General features: G+C 32.1%; 1 protein-coding gene across 6 annotated transcripts in view; it reads left to right on the top strand.

Moving 5' to 3' along the window:
* Window positions 1-19,269, top strand: part of LOC148603413 (succinyl-CoA:glutarate CoA-transferase-like) — a 20,098-nt gene extending 829 nt beyond the window's left edge. For 2 of the 6 annotated variants that reach the window (XM_088552986.1, XM_088552985.1), the window contains exons 2-15: window positions 1,306-1,366; window positions 2,436-2,490; window positions 2,822-2,895; window positions 4,996-5,081; window positions 6,026-6,076; window positions 7,197-7,317; window positions 7,981-8,072; window positions 8,819-8,962; window positions 10,685-10,780; window positions 12,804-12,875; window positions 13,522-13,619; window positions 15,142-15,244; window positions 15,593-15,656; window positions 17,842-19,269. In XM_088552986.1, coding sequence (XP_088409112.1) covers window positions 2,847-2,895; window positions 4,996-5,081; window positions 6,026-6,076; window positions 7,197-7,317; window positions 7,981-8,072; window positions 8,819-8,962; window positions 10,685-10,780; window positions 12,804-12,875; window positions 13,522-13,619; window positions 15,142-15,244; window positions 15,593-15,656; window positions 17,842-17,990 — 1,125 coding nt within the window. In that variant the 5' untranslated portion in view covers window positions 1,306-1,366; window positions 2,436-2,490; window positions 2,822-2,846 and the 3' untranslated portion in view covers window positions 17,991-19,269. Of the gene's footprint in view, window positions 1-1,305; window positions 1,367-1,803; window positions 2,491-2,821; window positions 2,896-4,995; window positions 5,082-5,271; window positions 5,499-6,025; window positions 6,077-7,196; window positions 7,318-7,980; window positions 8,073-8,818; window positions 8,963-10,684; window positions 10,781-12,803; window positions 12,876-13,521; window positions 13,620-15,141; window positions 15,245-15,592; window positions 15,657-17,841 lie in introns of those variants that run through there. The other 4 variants (XM_088552984.1, XM_088552983.1, XM_088552987.1 and 1 more) reach the window with 3 other exon arrangements.

Here is a 19,269-nt window from a genome sequence, read left to right as displayed (position 1 = left end):
ATCCAGCCCGGTGAGGACCTGAATTTTTCCAGATAGCTTAAAGCATGCATTTTACACCTCTTTACCTTCATAAGTATTGCATCTATTTACAGTATGTACGGTTGCTCTACTATACACATCCAATTTTTCCAACAAGTTTCACCGTTTACTTTTAAGTTTTACAAAATTAGACCACAAAATTTCACACATCACAGTACTATGACAACAGAAATGTAGGTGTAATAACTCAGGTGAGCAAGAATGTATGTCAAAAGACTGTCGGCAAGTGGGTTTCATGGCATAATGACCTACATTTACATGTAGAAGGCACATTTTAATCTAGGCCTTTTTCTTCTGTCATATTTAAAATTACTCTGTATATCATAATCAGTGAATATGGTATAATCATCCAGTTGATCCAGTGTGTGACAATACTTTGTTTATGTCCTGTTAAACTTTGACTTTGGCTGCTTTCCTAAGGATATATGCCAAGTAACATGGCTAAAAATTGCTTGGAAGGGGTCTAAAAACTTAAATTTTTACCAATAAATAATGTTTGTGTTCTTCTTTTGTTTATTGTTTCATGCTTACAAAAAAACCAGTGGATTTGCCTTAGCATAAAAATGTTAGCTAAAAATGGCTTTAGAGCCTCAATTTTTACCTATCTTCTTTAATTTTGTTTGTTGTTTACTTGGCAGTTTTTACTGGAGCTTGAGTTGCTCATTTACTTTTGTTACTTTGTATGTATTATTTTAGTTACTTTATTTTTATTTGGTGTATTTGTCTGTTTTTCATGTCTGGTCTTTGTCCCTGGATTACATTCTTTTGATTACAGCTAGAATCTGTTTCCCATGATTACTCTTTCTTATATGCATTTCCTCACATATACAAATAGCAATTCTTCTGATACACTGAAATTAAGACTTGAATTCATGAATGAATGCTAGAATCTCAGATCAATTTGAAATTGAACGTATGTTTTTTTTTCTATTGTCTATTTCTATCATATTTTAATACCACTGTCACATGGTTATAAATGTATTAAATGTAAATATTTTACATATATAACTTTTCTGTTACATGTTTTTAATTGTATTGTTTGTATTTATGCCATTACTATTTATTGTACATGTGTTTGTGCAAATACATGTAGATATTCTCTGTTGTTTATCAAAGAATTTGCATAAGTGTAAGCATGTTAGCTAAAATTGGCATTAAAATTTATCATAAATTGCACTTTTTCCTGCAAAAAAATGTGTGATGTTAATTTTCCAAAGTAAATTGCACCATTTTCTATTTAACTTACTTCTTGATACTTTTCTTTAGGTCAGGATGGTTCAAAGGTGACTTCACCGTTGGCTGAACTTAGAGTGTTGGATCTGAGCAGGTGAATATTACATTGCTTAGCCTGTATGCACATTTGTTCACATATCTACATCTATTTATTGTTACTAGTATGATAATGACATTACCATATTATCTTCAGACCGGAAATATTCTGCTGCATTTAATAGTCTGTTATAATCAAATTTACCTGAGGTCTTTTAAAATTTTTTCATACATGCATTTTTTTTTAAAACAGATGGAAAAAAACTAACCTAAAATATACATGTATGAAAAGAAGAATTTATTAAAAATTTTTTATGTTTCTTTAGTGTTTAAAAGCATTGACAGTATCGTATCACATATTCAATGTTGCCTGCTACACTCCTTGAGACGTTTAGGTTTCCCGCACGCACTATACCCAAATGCACTCTAAAAGCTCACCAAATGCATGATAAACGAACGCTCCTATCGTGTGTCTAAATGCTTCTGTCGTGCATTTAAACAAATGCTCCTATCATGCATTTAAACAAACAGTCCTATTGTGCGTTTAAACAGATGCTCCTATCATACATTTAAACGCACGATAAATGAACGCTCCTAGCATGCGTTTAAATGCACAATAGCAGAACGCTCATATCATGTGTTTAAACACACGATAGACAAACAACAAAAAATAATAGTATTGACTTATAATGAAGACAGAAAAAAATCGAAAATAATATTAATGAAATTATATAACTTAATAATAGCAAAAAATATGAAAATAACAGTTAAATCAAGGAAATAATCAAAGTACAAAAATAAACGAACGCTTCTATCGTGCGTTGAAAATAACGCTCTTGGCATGCGTTTAAACGAACGCTCCTATCATATGTTTAAACAAATGCTCCCAGCATGGGTTTAACAAATGCTTCTATCGTGCATTTAAACAAACGCAAAACGATGCGTAAACGCATGATAAATGATGCACAATCACTAAAATGGGAATGTCTCCAGGAGTGTAGCACTTCATGTACAAAATATGTAACAGGTCAACGGTTTTACACACTAATGAAGCATCAATATTGAAATATTTATTTTTTATGATTACATTTCATATGTTTCCCTTAATGTTTTATTTCTATTTTTAGAAATACATAGAAAATAGGCAATACACAATGATCAATGAAAGTAGTCCACTGTGGGGTACTTAAAAATAATAATAGGATGTGTTTCATCAACTCATGAAACATCATTTGTAAAACTGATTATTCTTTTAGATTAAGGCATTTTTATGATATGCGTAGTAAATGTAATAATTGTAGCATAAAATAAAAACCAGCTAATGTCAGTTTTATTACTTTTCTGAAAAGTATGAAAAGAAGTCAGTATGATGATTCTCTAAACACACAATTTAAAAAATAAGCTGTGGCCTATAGTATACACTGCATTATGGAAAAAGTGTCTTCTTTTGGTGTTCCAAAATACAAAATATAACATTAATGGACAATTATATTTTTAAATGGAATGTTTTCAGGGTTTTAGCTGGACCTTATTGTACTATGATACTTGGTGATATGGGTGCTGAAATAATTAAAGTAGAAAAACCAGGTACTTTGCATATTTAAATATTAATTTATTTGCTTCATATAAATCACAAATATTGTTGTTAAAAAATAAAATTATTGTGTTTCTCATTATTAAGCATCCTTAGAAATAATTGGTTGCACTATTCATACATGTACATTTTATTTGCTGTTTACATGATTTGAACCTTGTTTCATCTGAAAAATATTAAACTAGGAAGTCGAATTAAAAAACATGAAAAACAACAACAACATAACAACAACCAGAACATGATAAGAACATGACAACAATAACAACAACAACAACATAACAACAACAACATGACAACGATAACAACATGACAACAACAACATAACAACAACATGACAATAATAACAACAACAACAACATGATAACAACATGACAACAACAACAGCAGTAACAACATAAAACATAAAATTTGATGTGCCATACAAGTTACTTAACCACTTGCCATATCTGTCTTGTATGATTTCCACATCGTGTTCTGAAAAGTATCAAAATTCAGAACACCATGTATTTCTTGTATGATTACTCACCATATATCTTATGTATGATCACTCACCATATATCTCATGTATGATTACTCACCATATCTTTCTTGTAGGATCACCCCACCTAATCTCACTTGTATTATTTCTCTAATTTATCTATCTTGCATAATTACTATACTTTGTATGTCCTTTAAAAATACCTCACCACTTCTCTGTTGTATGATATCCCCACCATCTCTCTCCTGTATGATTTCCCTGCCATATCTCTCTTGTATGGTTTCCCTACCTAATCTCTCTCCTATGATCATCCAACCATGTCTGTATTGTATGATTACCCCACCATATCTCTCTTGTATGGTTTCCCTACCTAATCTCTCTCCTATGATCATCCAACCATGTCTGTATTGTATGATTAACCCACCATATCTCTCTTGTATAAATTGTCTTGTATGGTACCCAGCCATGTCTCTCCTGTATGATTACTAATCTTATCTCTCTTGTATAATTATCCAATCTGATCTCTTGTATGATTTCCTGACCTTGTCTCTTTTGTAGGATTACTTATTATATTCATCTTCTATGGAGCAACGAATGTACCCCACCATATCTTTCTTGTATGGTTACACCGCCATATCTCTCTTGTATGACTTATCCACTTTATCTATCTTGTATGATTACCCATCATATCTCTCTTGTATGACTTCTCCACCATATCTCTCTTGTATGGCTACCCCGCCATATCACTTTTGTATGATTACCACTATATCTCTCTTGTATGATTACCCCGCCATATCTCTCTTGTATGATTACCCCACCATATCTCTCTTGTATGATTACCCTGCCATATCTCTTTTGTATGATTACCCCCTATGTCTCTTTTGTATGATTACCCACACTTATTTCTTGTGACCATATCTCTCTGGTATGATTACTCACCATGTCTCTCTTGTATGATTACTCACCATGTCTCTCTGGTATGATTATTCACTACGTCTCTCTTGTATGATTACTCACCATGTCTCTCTGGTATGATTACTCACTATGTCTCTCTTGTATGATTACTCACGATGTCTCTCTGGTATGATTACTCACGATGTCTCTCTAGTATGATTACTCACCATGTCTCTCTTGTATGATTACTCTCCATGTCTCTCTGGTATGACTACTCATCATGTTACTCATTGTGTCTTTCTTGTATGATAGTCCCACCATGTCTCTCTTTCATGATAAGCCCTTCTGTCCGTTTTTTTTTAATGATTGCCTCACCATATCCATTTTTTTATGATAACTCATTATGTTTGTCTTGTATGACCTTTTTTATGATTACTCCATAATGTTTATCTTATATGATTACTTTATCATATCCATCTTGTATGATAACCCCATTATAATTGATTGGATTAAGGTTGGTTTAGGATGGGCACTTCCTTAGGGAAAGAAACAATGCATGGTTAAGAATTTGATTTTGTATATTAAATTTAGACATATGTATATTTACCATATAAAACTCACACTATAATTTGAATTATTAACTACTTTTTAAGTTGTTATAGCCATAGTAGATTAAGCTACAAATAGACTTGGATACTGGAATGGTGTTTTCTTTTTGTAGGTACGGGAGATGATACAAGAACATGGGGTCCACCATTTTGTGGTAAAGAAAGTGTCTACTTTCTGACTGTAAACAGAAATAAAAAGGTACATGTATTTTTAACACAACAATTTAAAATGGAATGATCCATTGTACTGTCTTTCTTATGTATTTTTATTGATTTACAGATAATACTTCATTTTTATTTCTTTAACCCTTTTTTTTTCTTTTACCTTTTTTTCTGTTGAAGGAATGGTCTGAGCTTAACTATTTAGAAATGAAATGAGGCAATGCCAGTAAGATAGGAAAAGTATTACAATTTGAGTGTACAATCATTTTCACTGATTCTAAATAAATTTATATAATTATAACGAGAATGAATATGGTCAGTATGTCAAAGAGACAACAGATCCACTGGGATGAAAATGTCAGCTCAAGTCCCCCATGGGTCTTCAATGAATGACAAGGAAACCATCACACCACAGGGCAGACTGCAGCAGGCCCCTAAACAACATTATACATGGGTACAGTGAAATAGTTGCCAACTTACTATACTCCAGCAACATATAAAATGAAACAATAGATACATAAGCCAGAAATTTCTGACTTGGAACAGGCACAATAAAATGTTGTGGAGTTAAAGTACTTTGGCGTGATCATAAGTTTTTGTCATTTATTGTATTGATAAGTAAAGTATTAGAAAATGTTTTAGGCTTGAAAAACTATGTTTTTATCATAAAGCAAGCAACATCCTTGCAACTTCAAAACAGGGTATATTTGTTACATCTCAACAAAAGTTCTACAGAGTTGGTGGCAGAGAATTACCAGTACTTGTACTTATGCACTCAATTCATTTTGTCTGCTCAAAAGAGTAAATGGCAATTACAGAAAATTACATGTACTTACTCAGTCAATGCACTTTTTCTGCTCAAAAATAATAATTACAGTAAAAGTGGTGATAATACAATGAGAATAGGTATGGTGTATATGTCAAAGAGACAACAACCCCAACGGGATGAAAATGTCTGCCCAAAGTTTTTTTTTATTCCAGAGTATTGCTGTTGATATACAAACAAGGGAAGGACAAGAGCTCATTCATAAGGTACTATATAATGTGACATTGTTGTTGAATTTAACAGTTAGATATTTATTTAAGACCATTGTAAAAGTATTATTTTCCTGGTTGCAATTTTGTTTAGATTTTGTCACGGAAAAATATATTCAAGGGTATCAATCTTCATGGTTAAAGAAATGGTTAGTGTTATATAGTGTTAGATAAAAAACAATTTCGCTAGTATTATTATTCCAACTTTTCAGTCCACTGCAAAAATAGCGAAAATTAGTGCATCGTGAAAATTAATACGTTTACAATACATAATGAATTTTTATCCAAAACTTTATTGGATTGTAATAACAATGAATGCAGTATCAGTAAAACAAGAAGCAGGGAACTCCCTGAATAGAAAAGAAATTGGGCAATATGTTCCATGGATCAGGATTAAGGACCATTTAGAATATTTAATGGGTCTTTGTGACATGTCAATGAAGTCTGTATATGCATTTTGTCCTTTTTTTCAAAATCACAGGGACCTTAGAAAAGGAAAGAGACTGTGGTCTCTAATCCTCACCCGAAGTGATCTCTGATTATAAGATATTGAAGGCACCTTTTCGAAAAGAAAGTAAATGTATCTTGAGTGATATCAAAGAGTAGCTGTGTTAGTTAACACCCCCTTCACGTACATGAATCTTTCTTACGAATGTTATTGTGCCAGTTGGTGAAGAAGTTGAAAGAATTTAATATATAATATTGTCTTATTTCATTCGTGAAACATGTCAAATGTTCAATTGAAGGATGTATGAGACTGTATACAATTCATGCAGCCCCCTTATAAAATCATAATTGTTTGTACAACACTCATAACTTAAACGCAAATGTTTGTAAAATCTCAATAAATTATCATAAGCCATTTGTTACCCATCTGTAAAAGCATCACATTCATTCTTAGTAAGTTGTAAAGTGATTGCTCATACTGGTAATCAGTCAGGAAGCACTGGCAAAAAACTTGTAAAAGTTACTTATTGGTAATGATTCTTGTTAGTTTTACGAATATTTTAAGTTTTGGAGATCCATAACAATAGACAAGAGAGATTTGTGTATGTGAAGAGGGTATAAAGTTGGTAATGACCAATTTTAATTACTTTGATGTTTTCTGTGTTATCAGTTAGCCCAGAAATGTGATGTTATGGTGGAGAACTATATACCAGGGAAACTTGACAAGTATAACCTAGGGTATAGCTACATGTCAGAAATAGCTCCACAACTTATCTATTGTTCTATATCTGGTAAGTAAAATATATTTAAAATTAGACATATTAATTTTTCCATTCAATCACAGCATGAAGGATTTAACAACATTTTATTCTACTTACAGTGCTGATGACCTTTTCAAAATCCCTTTGAATAATCCTTTCACAATCATGACAGTTGATATCTGATTGCTTGGTGAAAAAGATCATCTTAATGAGAAAGTAGAAGAAAGTAGATCCTACATGCAGTGACTGAATGTAACATTGCATTGGTCTGGTTTTAGTTAGATTGTACACTATTCCTGCTTTTTTTTATTATTTTAATCTGACACTCCAAAGTATGATATATCGTAATCACTTTTCAGTTTGGTAGTTGGAACTTCCACCCACAACAATTATCATATTCAATTTCACCAAAGCCCATCAAGCTTTCATATGAAATAGAATGAAATCAGTTATTTTGATGCTTACATGAGATTGATGTAAAATGGTTAATACAAATGTTCCAATAATTTTTAAGAGTTGTGTCCCTTACCCTAGGTCGACCTCCTTAAGAATATTTTACCCTATGCAACTAAGTGGAGGATATAATGTTTTTGACAGGCCTGTTTATACATAGGTCAGTCCGTCAAAGATCAACGTCATGGTAAAAATACCTTGAGCAGTGATCTTACTAATTGTTTGATTTTTTCACTTCAGGTTATGGCCAGACAGGACCATATGCCCAGAGGGCAGGCTATGATGTGATAGTGTCTGGTGTTGGTGGACTGATGCATATAACAGGACCTGAGGTGAGGTATGGTCTTGATTATAGAAATAAATAATTGTTAGTTATGGCCCATCTGAAGCTCTATACTGATCACTCTGTCTGTCGGTCAGTTCTTTTATTCAAAACATCTTAGTGCCCAATTTATAATTTTGTAACAAGTCATAATTTGGCATAAAATTTGTAAGAATATTAACAAATATTAGATATTTTACCATTTGAATGTGTAGGTTATAACCAAGGTTAGGAACTGAGGCAACACTTGTCTATGTCCAATGATTGTAAATCATGTCCCTACTATATCTGTGAAACTACATACTTTTGTTACGTTAATGTCAGGAACTTAAGCTGGTCTTGATACCAGCTATTTGAAAGTGGTAACAACCATGTTTTTCTTTTTAACGGTTTAGCAAGTAAGTTGATTCTTCATAGCTGAACATATATTATATTTTTAAGCCTGTGTTTAATTAAAAAAAAGTACAGACAAAACTGGACTACACTTAAGCCTACAGAGATGGATTCATTCAAATGATATCTGGCTGTATTTGTGTAGCACTTCTTCATCATTTAGTCTTGTCTCTATCTCTAAGTTCATCTTTTGACAGATCACAATATTGCAAAATTGTTACTTAAAATGATACAATTCATCCAGAACTATTTGACATCTTTGGTGGAACTGCTGTATTTTGTTTTATGTGTACTTAATTAATATTTTGAGTCCTGGTTTTATATAAGAATTTAAGACAATATTTGCAATATTTTGTTCAGTAGGATGGTGACCCATGCAAGGTAGGTGTAGCAATGACAGATCTGTCTACTGGACTCTATGCTCATGGGGCTATTCTGGCTGCAGTTATGCAGAGACAAAGTACAGGAAGAGGACAACACATAGATTGTAACTTATTTTCTACCCAGGTATGCTTAAGTGTATAGCGTTTATAATTTGGTCAAAAGGGGGGGGGGTAAATTTTAATGGAAAAAGGAACAGATAGGATGAAACACAACAAATATACCAGAATATCCATAGCAGTAAATACTTTCAGAGGTCATAAGACAAGTTTGTAGTTTTCAACCAAAAAGTTGAGAATAAATAAGAGAATTTTTTTCAGACTTGCTACAATATTTTAAGATACCTATCAAGTTGGTATTTTGGTTTAAACAGAGCTATTTTCCCTTGATAAACTGAAAAAAGTGGAAAAATGTACCGTTTCTAGACATAATCTGAAATAATGATTCATAATTTATTTTTTAATTTGTACATAGCTTTGTGGTCAAGATTAATAAACAAATCCAGTTTTTGAATTTGTAAGCATTGAGTCAATGAATTTGGGCTTCTTACAGCCATATAAATGTCTGTCTACAATAGATGACTTTCACATTTGCCATTTATGTGGATTCTGGTGGATACTGTTTTACAGTTTTAAACTAGACAAAGAAAGAATATCAGACAATAACGGTAACAGTTATGTGGAAATATGTATCCTGACAGTAATCGAATCAAGGTTTCTGTTCCCTTCGCTCCCATTACAATGTCACCTGATCTTATGTCTGATGACCCCAGTTGACCTTGATATAATTGAAGAACTTTCCCGGAATGGAAGTGAATGTGAAAGTCATCTATACTTTAAGTTTTCTTGTAATAATTCAGAAACAAATATACCCTCTGTGTATGAGATTGGTTAGAAGTAGGATTTATTAACTATTGTCTCCCTGAATAATGGCTTTTGGTCTACCAAGAATGTGTAGTTTGTAGATAACAACTGAAGTATTTTTTTTTTTTTTTTCAAATATGAGTTTATGACTTATAAGATTTAGATCAAGTTCAAATTCATTTTTCTACATTAGTTATTTTTTTGTAGTGGGTATTTAGTTAGAAAGAAATTGACATAAATTCGTAAAAAAAATAATAAAATTTTTGAAAAAAATTGGGTTGGTAGGGGGTGAGAATCTAGGATATTTTTTATTTTGGCCTAATATTGGTTTTGGTTAAGACAGATATATTATTTACCAAACTCCAAAGTTAAAAAACCATTTAAACTGAGCTTTAAAGGGATTTAAAAAAGTGTCTGGTTTTAAGAGGTTTTTAGTTTGTTTTAGGGTTCCGTTAAGACAGGCTTGACTATTTTTGACTTAAGTACCAGTCTTTTTGAAAATTAAACAGGAGGTGATTCATGCATGTCAAAAACCCACCGAATTTAGGTTTATTTTTTGTTCAGAAACAGTTACAGATCACATAACAAGTCTTAGTTTTTCATTTGCATGATTTAGTTGTTGCACTTTTGAGATAAAAATTGGCACTTTGCAAGAGTTATTGTTCTTGATTTTTTTTTATTTGGTTGATTTTAGTGGGAGTTAAATGTATAATTTTCTCAAAAGTGCAGATCTGAATGCAGAAATAATTATTGCTATGTGGAAATATAGTATAGGTAGACTGAAAAGACATTGTTTGTTCGGTGGGTTTTTTCTTCACCAGGAATCACTTTAATATGGACATTGTCTGAATTTTTTGTGGACTGATACTTAATTAGACTTACAATTTTTCCTTTAACTATTACATGTATCTCAGTCTAAATCAGTAACAAATAATCATTTTCATTTTTTCATTTTCTGTTTTTAAGTTTGTTTTATTTTTTTCAGGTTGCATCCTTGATAAATATAGGATCAAACTACCTTAACGCTGGAATGGAGGCAAAAAGGCATGGTACAGCACATCAGAGTATTGTCCCTTATCAGGTATCACTAAAGTATTTTCTTAACTGTCAATATCTTGAGTATAAGTGTATAGCTCTATACTTGTATGGAAGATTTGAATTGATTTTGTGGGTTATGGCCCTAATTGTTTCAATATTAGATTGCTTATTTCTAATTTGGATTGATTTAAAAACTTGAATTATTAGGGTTCTGTGAAATATATACATGTAGAATATTAATGTGTATTTGGTACTTTTATTTTGACCCTGAGTTTTAATTTGGTTCATTTCAGGGTTCAATATGTCCAATATCTTTTTTATTCGCCCTTTCTTCACAGACGTGTGAAGGTATAAGGTCATCTTTCAGTTGATCCATCCTTTGTTCGCACTAAGGACAATTTATCAAAAATTTCTATGAAAATTTATTGAAATGTTGATGTAGGTTACCTTTATATTTTTATAATTCAGAGATTTTCCTACTGTTTTTGGTAAGGGTTCCATGGCCCATGCATTTAGGAAAAAGAGTGTGCAAGTTGCAACCACGGGGATTAATCTATATACATGAGCGTAAGGATTTTTATACAGTATTTTACAAATAATTTCTGATTAAAACCCTGAGACCATTACTGTTTTCATTCTATTGAATCCATGAGGAAAATCTCTGCTGTAAATTTTCATAATCATACCAAAACTCAAATCCATATCAGGCAATTTTCATGAAACTTTAGTCAATTGTATGTTTGTATGGATTCTAGCTCTCTTTTTAGCTCACCTTGCCAAAGGCCATGTGAGCTATTGCTATCACTTGGCGTCCGTCGTCATCATTGTCCGTTGTCGTCATTGTCGTCATTAACAATTTTTCAAAACTCTTCTTCTCTGACACTACTGGACCAATTGTAACCAAACTTGGTATGAATGTTCCTTGTGGTATCTTGCATAGACCTTTTGTGGAGATTTTTGATCCATCAAAAAACATGGCTGCCATTGCTAAAAATAGAACATTGGGGTCAGACAGTAGTTTTTTGCATATTTCTTCAAAACCGTTAGGTTTAGCCAAATTTTGACAAGAAGAAAAGTATTCAGCATGATGAGGTCTATCTGTGGTCAAATTTTCATTCTAATCTGTTAAGCTGTGTTGCAGTTATTGCCCTTTTTCAACATTTTTCTGCTATTTTGAATGTTATTTCTTTCAAAAATCTCCTCTGACACTACTTGACCAATTGGAATTAAACTTGGTATGAATGTTCCTTGGGGTACATTGCATAGATGTGTGTGGGAATTTTAATCTGTTGAAAAACATGGCCACTGTTACTAAAAATAGAACCTAGGGGTCATACAATAGTTTTTTTTACATATATCCAAAACCGTTAGGTTTAGCAGAATTATTTCAATTGCTGAAATGAGCCTTATTATAAGGCTTTCGACTCCTTGTAAAAGTTATTGCTCTTGAAAGATGAAAAATGATTTTTTTTTTTTTTTATTTATTTTATTTTTTTTTTTTAAGTTTTCAGCCAATATCTTGAAAAATAAAATAGATAGAAAGAAACTTTCAATCACTGAAATGATCCTTAAGATAGTCCTGCTAAAGTCTTTTTGAGTCAAAATTGTTGGACAATTCCTTGGTAAATTTATTGCTCTCGAAAGGCAAACTTTAACAAGGTGAGCGATTCAGGCTCCTGGGAGCCTGTTGTTATTTTCATAAATTCTTGAATTTACATTTCCATGTTATTTTTATATACTATAACTATTTTTCTTTCTATGTCAAAACCATTACTCTGTACAGGTCTAAATATCAGTTCCAAAACGTCTGAGTCCCTTGTTACAACAGAAAAAAGAACATGAAATACACAAATGTACAAACTAAGGACTAATAGCAGTTAACTGACATGCTAGCTTCAGGCCAGTTTAAACCTACAAAAAGTTATGCCGCCATCGTATGGAAAATCAATCCCAATTCTTCCCAAGAAGGACACAACCCATGTCATGCCAAAAACTGCTTTAAAATATAAGAATGAATCAGAAAACAAACTTTATTAATGTATGATTCAGAAATTATATTCTTGTAGGCTTTCAAAACACGGGATAGTTATATACTAGTTGGTGCTGGCAATGATAGACAATTCCAGATGTTGTGTAAGGTAGGATAAATAAACTACTGGTAGTTCATTGCATGCATCTCCTTAACTTTGATACCAAAGAATTTAATATCACATTCTCACTGTGCCAAAAAAAACTTTATTTGGTCATCTTAATTAAGGAACGTTCATTTTTTTAGGGGCTATGATCAAATGCAGGTTGATGATGTATGGTTTGAAATAATCCAGGATTGCCTAAAATAAATAAAAAGGCAGCATGAAAGAAGTAAAAAAATAATCAGGATCTGGTTTAAAAAAAAGCCAGGTCAGACTTATTTGAGAGTAAAAAATAAAAAAGTGAGGTCATCAATAATAATGAAAAAAAAAATGCAGGACACAAAATTTGATCCTGGCCCCCATAGAAATTGTGTGTGTATAATCTTAGTACCTTAAGAGCTAAATAAACAAAATTGAAATTACATGGATACCAGTAAAACATATTTGCATATCATCAATGCTTTGAACGTAGACTACAAATATTTGCAGCTTTGTAAAAATTTATATGCTGTACATTTTTTTCCCAAAATGAATTAGACTGACTTACAGGATTACTATTTCAGCTGGTTCTGTTATAAATTGTATACAGTTGAGAATTATTTTAAATGTTGATACAACAATGTATATGCCTTTTGTTTCTTTTATTTTACAGCTCCTTAAACAAAACAGTTTGTTAGAAGACAAAAGATACTCCACTAACAAACAACGTGTGGCCAACAGAAGTAGTCTTCTGACCACTTTAAACAATATGTAAGTAGTGAGTTACATACAAATTACAATTACTATAATATAGTATTATTGTGTAAGCTTTTCCACATTGGCTTAGTATTGGTCCAAGGCTAGCCGTATTGGACTGAGGCTGTAGCCAAAGCCGAGGACCATTAACTCAGCCAATATGGAAAACCTTATGCAATTATACCTTTGTTAACTAACTAGTCCAATAGGTCATATCGTCCTAGGCCAATATGGATTTTAACCAGACCAATACTGGACGGGTAAAAGCCTTATTGAATGGCTATATCTTGTATTGAATGGCTCAATCCTGTATTGGCACACTTTCGTATTTTTAATTGTATTTGCAGTTTTTATCATATTTAGGCCAGTAATTTGAAAGTTAGTTTATAAATTCAACTACAAATATTCAAGGTATTTTTTACATTTAAAAATGCTTTTCATTTTCAACATTTCCCAGTTTGACAAAAAAAAATGATACACATTTTCCCAATAAAAAGTAGTTGGGGTAGTTTTTAAAACGTTCAATAATAACACTGCCTTTTTTTCAGTTGAGGTGCTGTGCTTCTCTATAATAAACTAAATAGGGCACTGGCATATGTGAAATATGATAAACAATACATTAAATACAGTAACTTACCCGATTAGAATGAATAAATCCCAAAATTATTCCTTAAATTTTAAAAATGACTGTCATAGTTACCCAATTTTTTTTCAAATGATGTGTATCACAGCTGCACAACATACGTGACGTCACCTAGCAAGTCATTGAAATAATAGTCCTGAAAGGAAATTTTGCAGGGCTTATAAAACTTACATATTTAGGTCAGGACTGTTGAAAATAAAAGAAAACTGATACCTTACAATTCAGCAAAACAGCGATAAACAGATTATTAAATATTTTTTCAACTCGCAGGAGTTTCTCATGCTCATCTCGTCCTGCGGCAAAGCCACTCGATGAGATAAGCATGAGAAACTCCCTCTCGTTATAAAAAATATAAAATAATCTAATACTATTACATGACAAAGTCTGTATCACATACTGTAAACAAACCAAGAACCTTCTATAGGTTGAGGGTTGAAAATGCATTTAGTACTGATTTTGACATGTCATTTTTCAAGTGTGTTCTGAGTAGCAATGCAATATAGGCCTCAAGTGTGAAAAAGTATATGTGATATAGAGTTTAAGCAATCACTCCTGTACATTTGCACCAAAAATGTGTTATTATATCTAAATATATGACATATACTGATTATTACATGACAAAATCTGTATCGTATGCCATATCAACTCATGACTCCTATATTATCCCAAGGGCCATGCAGGCATGTATTTTAACTATATTTCAAGTTTGTCATGAGTTAGGGTGTGATATAAGTTATGGTATGCAATATAGGTCAATGTGTGTGAGATAGTGTATGTGATATAGGGTAAACAATATAGGCTGTAAACTTTCACTTATAATGAATATTAAAAAAGGTGTATTTTAATCTAAATAAATGATATAAGATGATCTTCAAGTTTTGCTACTCATTTCAGATTTTCCACAAAGAAAACAGCTGATTGGCTGGATGTTTTTAGAGACTCTGGGATACCCTATGGACCTCTAAACAATATGGAGAATGTCTTTAATGATCCTCAGGTAAAATACCTCACACATGTAAAGGTAAATTTATACTAGTACAATCCCAATCTACACAATGTTAAAGACTTGTTAAAGTACTTGAAATCTTCTAGAATTAAATTTAGGACATTATATCTATTGTATGTGGTCTCTTATTTTCAGTTCTTGGTGGCACCAGCATTTTGTTTTAATCATTTTTGATTGACAAGATTTGAAACAAGTTTTGACATCTTTTGCTTGCCACTTTCTATAATATTAAGGTGGTTTTCTTTTTAATTTACTAAATGATTTCAGATATAAACGATTTTTTTTGCTTTTTTTTGTAAATTGCATATTTCCCCATGTTTAATTGGTTCCATTTTTTAGACACTTCACAATGACATGATATTAGAGATGAGCCATCCCACTGCAGGCAGTGTAAAAGTACCAGGTAATCATATAGATTTGCATATCAATACCTATTATAAAATTGTATGCTATTTGTACATGAATTTTTGAGTGTATGTTCATGGAAATTTCCCCCATATCTGTACCTTGAATAATTGACAAGATTGAAGTCATTACTACAGAAGTTTTATGGTCGTCATCATGAACTCGTGGATCATTATGGTGTATCCATCTGCACCATGAAAACTGATTTATTCGACGGGTCATGGTTTTCCTTTCCTCGTTTGTCTACCCCAGACTTGACTTTTTATGAGCAACTTGGCGGGTGTTTCTCGAAAAGCAGAAGATGCTTACCCTACCGGTGCACCTGGTCCATGCACCCTGTTTTTAGTGGAGTCCGAGTTGCTCGTTTGCTTTTGTTACTTTGTATGTATGATTTTAGTTACTTTATGTTCTTTGTTGTGTATGTCTGTTTTCCATGTCTGGTCTTTGTCCCTAGATTACATTCTTTTGATTGCCGCAATAACCTTGGCTCCCTTGATTACTCTTTGCATACTGGTAGTGTTTCTAGTGCATTTATTGTGATTAGTTAGTTGTTGGTTTATAATCTTTGGTCTTTATGTGTTATTTCTTATGTAATTGTAAATTTAGGTACTGTAAATTGTGTAATCTTTTTATTACATGAATTACAAAAATGTGGCAGGATTAAATTTTGTAAATACTGCAAACCCTTAAAGTATAATTATGTACTTGTTTGTAAAGCATGCAGTATCAAAGTTTTCTATGGATAGGCTTAATGCAGATTTTGAGATACATGTACTATTAAACAATGTATTCTGCTTCAATAATGTTTAGAATACAATTCTGCAATTAAGCTATTTACTGCTATTGTAATGATTATTTTTCGAAGAATAACAATATGGCAATAATTTCTGAAATATAACCTTGTATTTATTTCTAATCATTGCCAAAAATTATGTTATTGTGTAAAAATCTTTGTATTACAAAATGGATAGACACAATAGTTATTATATCGTAACTTATTAGATTGGCACTAATTGCAGCCACCCTGTCCGTACACTTTTCTCAGCCTCTGTTGGAGGAAATGCTTAAATATTTGGTATAATTCTCCTGCATAATGACTTATACTGTTCCCCTTTTTTTCGTGATTTTTACTTATCTAGTTCCAGTTTAACATATGACGTATGTAGCTGTCTTTGTAAGAATCATGCAAAATCTAAAAAATGTGATACACCCCAAAAAAGGCTACATGTTTTTACTTTTGTAATTATGTTGTTTTATGGGTCTATATTATGAAATGTGTACTTATTCATTCATATCTGCCTGCTCTGAGGAGATAATCAACATTGAAATCCAATATACTATATTGTATTTGAGTGTCATTTACAGAGTTATCTCCCTTAATGTCGAGTGCATTCTATAAAATTTTTATTTCCTATGAGCACAGGTTATATGGAAAACCAAATGCTAATTTTTGCTTACTAAAGCATTTTAAACAAAACATCAAAAATATAAATATGTAGGCTTCCCAACCATGTATCACATTTGCATGTTTCCTAGCTGGAGTGCTACTTAATTTGACAGACATGGTTCAGTGGATGTGCTCTTAGTTCAGTAAAGTGTGCAGCATCTTGTTTGTTTGACTAACTGCATAGTTAATATCCTATTGAATTGATGATTTAGGGGGAGTGCAAGATACTTGCCAAATTAGTCACCATCTAACAAACTTAACTTGATATCTACAATAGGGAGTATCAGTATCTACAGGTAAACTATTCCCATAGATGAAATGATTGATTGATTGATTGATTGTTGGGGTTTAACACCCGAGCAGCAATATTTCAGCTATATTCAGGCGATGAACATGAAATGGATGATAAAATGAACATGAAATGGAAAATGGGGTGGGACACAAGGATAATGGGGTCGACAAATTTTGATTGCCACTGGAAATGGGGAGAAGTGGGTAGGGTCGGCACTTTAGCCTTATGTGGCGGAGCCCTATGATTCTTACTCCAGGAGAATACCACATAAGGGTTCTTTAACGTGTGAGGAACATAGCATCTTTCCCAACACGGTGCACCACTATGGTTTGTGGTCAGGTTTTCCTTATTATAGCCTGACAACCCCAGCATGTAACACGCCAGGGGTACTCCATAGATGAAATGACAAAGGACTTACTTGAATTATTTTTTTATTTTTTTTAGGAACAGCAGTGAAGTTTAATGGATTCCAAAAGGCTAATCCTTTGCCACCACCAACTCTGGGACAACACACAAGTGAAGTTTTGAAAAATGTATTAAACTATAATGAAACAGAAATACAAAGGCTTAGAAATTTGAATGTAATACAGTGATATTTATTGTTAGAATGTCATTGTGCCATTGTAACTGACAAAACTCAAGAGTAAAATAGTTTTTGTGTGATATTAACCAGATATGACAAGGGAAAATGTGACAAAGTAAGAATTTAGTTACATGATTTTCTTTTACATTTAAAGGAGACCTGGCCTGATCATACATCTTAAGATTTTTTTAACCAGAATTGATCAGATTTGATTTTGTTCCAATTAATCCTTTGCATATTTTTTTCTGGTATTTTTTAATGGTCTAGGGATGAATTTGAGTAAAATTGGTAGCTGGTTGTTTTTTTTTCATTGAGTGTGAAGCCAATGTTATACTTTAGAAATCTAGTCATGATTAAAAAGAAGCATATCTTGACTAATGAGGAACTTGTATCCTCTGAGTCACAGGGTCCTGTTTTATAAAAAAAAATTAAATTAGACTTTTTTTTTAAAATCCTTTAGTTTGTCCTTAAATCTTCAAGATTTTTGATTGATCGGAGTTGAGGAAGATTTTGAGGAAATCTGAATTCGAGATTTTTTATGAAACTGGGCCCTGATTATTGTGTATTCAGAAACTATCCTTAACGTATATATATAATATTACAAAGATTCTTTTAAATGGGCATTAGACTAATAAATCAAATCAGTTGAACTTAACACTTTTTAATAAGACAATATTTCAGAACATATGCCATTTCAAAAAGGTGGGGCTTAAGTGATTTCCAGGTTTTTCTGCATATAGAATCTACAGTGATGTGGAGTTCTCACTTCTAGAGAAATTTCATAATTGATGTGCTGAAGTTGTAGACTGTTTCTCTTAAATTTCAAAAAGAAAACTTAGGTGTCATTTGGCATCTGTCTCATTGCAGAAATTCTATCTGTCGTATATCTATGACGTCAACAGTTGTTATGGGAGAACGTTAGAAAGGCCACATTACTTTTGACCAATGAGATTTTAGTCAGGAGGTGTGAAAATCAATTAAAAATTACAGATATAATGATTCAAACTTTTCAAGCATTCCCCAGGCCAAATTTCTGGATACACAACTGATAGGTAATGATATTTTCTCCCTATATGCATGTAGTTTGGCATTATAGGCAAATTTACATTTTATTTACTGGGCTACTAAATGCGTCTTCCTAGTCAAGATTCTCTTATTGAAGTTGCTGTTTTAATTACATATCAATTGATACTTAAAACTTAATTTTACATGTTTAATGATTTTTTATAATTACATCTTGAATACAAGATGTTTTGTCATTTTGTATTTATATTAAAAAATAAAGTATA

The sequence above is a fragment of the Perna viridis genome, chromosome 11 (assembly GCF_037379345.1).
Source record: "Perna viridis isolate PV_CMFRI_1.1 ecotype Kerala chromosome 11, ASM3737934v1, whole genome shotgun sequence".
Lineage (NCBI taxonomy): Eukaryota > Metazoa > Mollusca > Bivalvia > Mytilida > Mytilidae > Perna > Perna viridis.
The sequence above is the reverse complement of the archived record's forward strand: the minus strand, read 5'-3'. Positions and strand labels throughout refer to the sequence as shown.